Genomic DNA, 6,000 nt, shown 5'->3' on the forward strand with positions numbered 1-6,000 from the left:
GATCGTATTGTTCGACTTTTTTATCTTTGGCTTTGTTTCCATGTTTTCTCATGACAATAATAAAACCCTTTGAATTGAATTGTTACAACATGATAGCAACAGAGACAGTCAGTGTTTGTACTAGCACTGCTGCACCCAGAAAACAAAGAGGCTGCTCTACTATCGTATGTATACCTACAGTCCTACAGTACTCCTCCCTAGCTACCTACTCTCATGCTAATAACAGGCTGGTTCCAGTGGACATTCTCAGATGTTTAGAAACATTTGATTTAGGAAACCAAAATTAAACCAAACGGAGTGGACCAATAATATAATAAATAAGCCCGTTTAACCCTAAACCTAGTTATAATTACCTCTAGAGTGTAGGTGTTAAACATCTTTACAACGATACCCAGAGCTTCTCCAGGTCTCCTTATCCATGTTCAGATCTTGACACAGAACCTCCAGAGCCCAGACTATATAATTATTATTATAGAAATGTATTTACCTCTAGAGTGTAGGTGTTAAACATCTTGGTGAACACCTCCAGAGCCTCCATGGAAGTGTCTTCGTCCATGTTCAGATCCTGACACAGAACCTCCAGACTTCTCTTCACAGAGCCACAGTCCATACCGGTGCTCAGAGAGTCGCTGTCGGACTCGTCGTCTCCTCCTCCCATCGTAGAGGAGGATCAAAGGATAATAATAATAACAATATTATATAAGATATATAAAGATAATACAATAAAAAAGATGACTAAAGAACCCCGTTAAAGTATTAAAACACCCCGCAGCAGACTAACCAAACAAAAACACAGTCAAACTTCCCCTCTCCGGTCTGACTCTACTTCCGCACATCGTTGCCAGATTGTGTCAGAGAAACAAGCAGCCAGGTCTACGAAAACAAGAACAAAAAATAAACGACTACTGCAGTGTTAATTTTGTTGACTAATACTAAGACTAAGGTTTTTTATAAATATATATTTAGTCGACTTGACTTTGATTGATTGATTGCATAATGTATTAACAGATTGGAGAATCACAGCACATTTCAAGCACAACTCAAACACAAAATTGTTAAAAGTGGAGTAGAGGACGACACCATAAAGCATTAAACCTAATTGTTTACAATAGGGTCCACCATGTTCAATTCATCATAACATTTAGAGACGTACAAATAAACATAAATCACCACTAAAACATTCCATTAGTCTAAATAGACTAAATGAGACTTTATCAAAATCAAATGGGATATTTGAAAACAGCAGATCTAAAAGCTCACAACGTGTCACATCGCAATGCTTTGTGAGCTTTAGATCCGCTATTTAAAAATAAATCTTGGGAAAAAAACGGACAAATGTGAAACATTTTAACAACTCATATCTGAGTGGCACAACATATATTTTTTAGATGTAGGGGTGACGGGTCCTTTTACATACAAATGACATACATTCATCTGGGGGTCCTTGACATGGAAATGTGTGAGAAATTGAATAACTGATTTAGGATGACCTGATGAAGATCAAATATAGATTGAAACGTTGTCAGATTTCTCAATAAAGAAAGAATTTTTGTACCTGTGGTGTGCGGGCTCCATCCATCATCTGCTGAAGTTTCTTTAGCCCAGCACCCAGCCTGTCGATGTGCGTAAACACGCCCAAATAAACAAACGCACAAAGAAACAAGAGCTAATAAACAAAGTTCTACACTTTAGAAACAAGGCCAAATAAACAAAGTTCTACACTTTAGAAACAAGACCAAATAAACAACTGCACTTTAGAAGTGTATGTCTTTAAATGTTCTGATGAATTGAAAATGGATGACTGATGCAAACAAGTCTTAATTTATAGTGCTTTTCAGTTTTGTCCTCAAAGTAGAGGTTTTTGTAATGACTTGTGCTTTTGTTTGAAATGTAGGCTACTCTTTCTGCATACTGTGAAATAAGAAAGTCAAAAAAATAAACAACTAGGCCTACACTTTAGAAACAATACCAAATAAACAACCACCAATATTCACCAGCAACTATTACAGAAAAAACAAGCACAGAGTCACTTATAATAAAGGGACATGGCAACACTGCTTCCGAAGAGCTTCCCCCACAATGCACAGCGCGGGTGGCGCGAAAACGGCCGCGCCGCGACCAATCGGAGAGAGGTAAATAGAGCCGAGGACCAACCGGAGTGAAGGAGGGAGGAACCTAACGCCGCCGGGCCCGCCCCCTCCCTTCCCCCTCGTGCTTCCGACCTCAGTCTGGATCCCATAGCGCGGAGGGCAGCGGTCAGCGCTGTGATTGGCCAGTTGGTTGGTTGCTAGGAGAGACGAACCCATCTGCCCTGGCCCCTGCCGAGTGCCGACGGCAGCGATACACGCACGTCGCACGCACGTTCCCAAACAGGGTCGGGACCCATGGGTCCCGGACACATTTTTATGGGCCCTATTTATTGGTTTCCTATATTTAGTTTTTAATTATTATTATTGAACATTTACAAAAACATCTCCCCCCCCCCATTTTCTTTTCCATGAATTGAACAGTAGCCTAATTTCAGGAAGAAATAAAATTAAAATCTAAGAAATTCCATAAATTATAAAACAAATTATTTAGTAGGCTAATAGTGAAAATAGTCGATCTGCAAGCTAATAATGTGGCACGAAGCGTTAATTGCTTGTAGGCCTGCTATTTTCACTAGTTTGGGTGAGTCCCAGGCAAATGTCTAATTTCTGGGGCCGGTTTGGGAACGGCTGCTCAATGATCAATGCTATACTATCACAATGGCTACGTTTACATGAGCAGTTAAATCCCCTTTTCATTCCGAATAGAAGTTCAATCCTATTAAACGTTGTTATGTAAACACCTACAAAAACTTACATCCGAATGAAAACGCTCGATGCGATCTAAAAACCATTCCGATGTCACTGGCCGGATTACTCCGATTTTCAATGCGATTGAAAGAAATTTGACTCATGTATACACTGCTTCGGATGTAAATTCATTCTGGTCTTTCTGAGCATGCTCCAAGGCGCTCATATCCAAGGCACGCCGTCGGCGCCGAGGAGTTTGCACATAGAGCGCGTTATTTCGTTCCTTTTTTCAGATCCGAAATCCACAAAAAAAACGATCTGTGTGTGTGTGTGTGTGTGTGTGTGTGTGTGTTCAACGGTCTCTCTCTCTCTCAAAAATAACGAGCGACCCGATACAATAATAATCATCAGTGTTGCGTTGCGTGCCCTGGCCGTGCTGTAGATACAAAGTATAGTAGTAGGCCTACAAATAAAAACGAGATGATCAACTTCCCAGCGGAGAAGCGGAGCCGCAGCGGGTGGGGAAAAAAATACGGTAAACACTAAACATATATGCCCGCGCCGCCCCTATCCAACCAGCAGCCTCAAAGCTACTGCGGAATGAAATGATGGGATTTCAAAGTATCGTCTTTCGTCTGTAATATGTTTGTATTGTTGAGACAGTCACAATGAATGAACTGCCTATATTTTATGTGTCCAACAGATGGCGTAGTTTCACGTGAATTAACATGTATCATGTCTTCTATCACTTCTCCATATAAACACTCATTCGGAATGACCATTTCCCATGTAAACTCGCGGCAAAAAACATTACATCGGATGTATTTTATTCGGAAGTATTTATTCGGAATGATCACCCTTCATGTAAACGTAGCCAGTATCTCAATCTATCTAACTCAGCAAGGCAGATATGGCTTCTTGTGACAAACTAGCCTGACACTCATATATGAATTTCATTTCGTTTCACTTCATCGCCAGAACATATTTTCTTAATGGGCGTGGCTATAGCGATTCAGGGCTGGAGCCAGGCTAGGTGACAATATTATCACACGAAAAGATGAAATTAACTATATAGGTTCCATCCTGGCGGCAAATCTTTCCGGTGATAAAATGGCCACCAACGTAATCAAAAAAGTCAACCAAACAACAAGATTCCTATAACAGGATCTCCTCACTGCATGGTCGACAAAAACACCTTGAAGACCCTAACAACTAGGAGCCCTCAAGGTTTCTTCGACTATGCATGCACCTCTTCGAACCACAGCACCTCAAAGTCCCTTAAAACAAGGCTCCCAAAACAAACTGGTCAGGTTACTACTGGGCCTAAGCCCCCCCCGAACCCACCTCACCCCTGCCCACTTTGGGCTGGAATGGCTTAGGGTTGACGACAGAGTACAGCATCTTGCAATGGGTCTGGTCCACAAAATGTGCTACCTGTCTAATACTTCCTTAACGATATTGTCCACACCCAGAACGCCAGAGGGAGTTCAACAAACCATGTGGCATGTGGGTGCTACTGTACTGTACATGTGCCAACTGCCAAGGCCCAAGGCATGACTCTTTCCTAGCCTACATACTTCATACCAGACAAGCATGTGTTTGTGTTTTGATTGAGGTGTGTGGGAGTATTTGTGTTGTCTATTATCGTGATCACACCAAGAGTCGTGTTGCTACAGAAGCAGTCATTATTTCACATGCCTAGGCAGACTGTGAGAGGCGAGCCTGGGGACTGGGAGTGGTGGATGAGCTTTTATGTCAAACAGAGGGTAATATGCATACGTATGACACGTACACACTGTAACTTGTAACTTTTATTTTTGAAAAACTAATATTACCATACTAGGGTTGGTACCCTCACAAAAACATGCAGTAATCCTGGTCTCTAAACTGCCTCCCCCTGGCCAGCCGGGGCGCCTGATGGAGGGGAAAGGAACTGGTTGGAATAACGTGTTCCTTCCACGCGCTACGTCCAACCAGGGAAACTCCCCCCTGTCAGGTGTAAAGGAGCAACTTGGACACTCAGGCATGAAGGGAGCACGAGTTAAGTCCGTTGCTCTCCCCAGGTTGGCGGAGGGTGTGTAGAGCCCAGGATCACAGTAGATGATTGGCACAGGGGTGAAAAATGGGTTACAAAATCGTGGGATAAAAAATATATTAAAAAAGAAAAGAAAAACTAATATTGTTTATGCCGTTTGCTTTGATGGAATAATTGATTGAACACGTATACGCCGTAATATGTTTTGATTTGGGTGGGTCTATTATCCCCTTGATCTTAATTATCTTTTTTAGTTGGAGATGCTCGTCCATCGGCCAAGACCCGCGCTTAGAACCGAGGTTTGATGTTTAGGTTTAGCGATTTAGGGTTGAAGTTATAGGTATAGGATTAGTATTTATTTATGTCAAATGTAAAAAAGTCAAATGTACATTCTCTCAGTCATGTTTGATTTGATGAAATAGATATGGGAAGTCTTCAAAAAATAAAATAATATAATATAAAAAATTATTAGAATGTTTCTTCCACACGACGAAAAGTCCCCATGAGTTGACTGAATTACGTAATGATAAATTAATTCATAAACGAATGAATGCATTTACATTCGAGATGTATAGGCCTGGGCTATCATCTCCTAGCCTGATTATCAGACTGTAGCTTTCTTGCAGTCCACTCAGAGAGTGGGTCTTTGGGCTGGATCCAGGCTAATCATCTGCCATATGGCTGAATAGTTTAATGTTCCTGACATAGGCCTATAACCTCTGTCAGGAACATTAAACTATTCAGCCAGGCTATATTTTCCTATTTAATGTTCTAAATCGTATAACTATATCTATGCGTTCACAAATGGGATGAGGTCAACACATTTGGGCATATTTGAGAAAGTGGCTATGGTCAATAGGGGGTATATGGCCAAACTAGGGGGCAAAAAATGATTCTGAACCCATTCCAAGCATAATAAACACTCCTTGGGCTAAATTCAGGCAAGGAGTGTTTTTCGTGCAAAACGAATGCTTGGAATGGGTTCGTTCAGAATCATGAAAACCCCCTAGTTTGGCCACTTGCCCAAATAGGCTATAGGCTATTATGCCCAAATGTGCACATTTGTGATGACGGATATGGCCATTTTTAGCCCAAGGAGTGTTTTTCGTGAAAAACTAATGCTTGGAATGGATTCAGAATCATGAAAACACCCTAGTTTGACACGTCACATGCTACTTAATTAAATTA

General features: G+C 41.3%; 1 protein-coding gene across 3 annotated transcripts in view; it reads right to left on the reverse strand.

Annotated features, from left to right (window-relative positions):
- Nucleotides 1-800, reverse strand: part of rbl1 (retinoblastoma-like 1 (p107)) — a 44,170-nt gene extending 43,370 nt beyond the window's left edge. For 2 of the 3 annotated variants that reach the window (XM_080780702.1, XM_080780701.1), the window contains exon 1: nt 488-800. In XM_080780702.1, coding sequence (XP_080636828.1) covers nt 488-658 — 171 coding nt within the window. In that variant the 5' untranslated portion in view covers nt 659-800. Of the gene's footprint in view, nt 1-353; nt 373-487 lie in introns of those variants that run through there. The other variant, XM_080780703.1, reaches the window with a different exon arrangement.
- Between the last annotated feature and the right edge of the window lie 5,200 nt (nt 801-6,000).

Source organism: Protomyctophum bolini (assembly GCF_963924005.1).
Source record: "Protomyctophum bolini genome assembly, chromosome: 2".
In the NCBI taxonomy this organism is placed as follows: Eukaryota; Metazoa; Chordata; class Actinopteri; order Myctophiformes; family Myctophidae; genus Protomyctophum; species Protomyctophum bolini.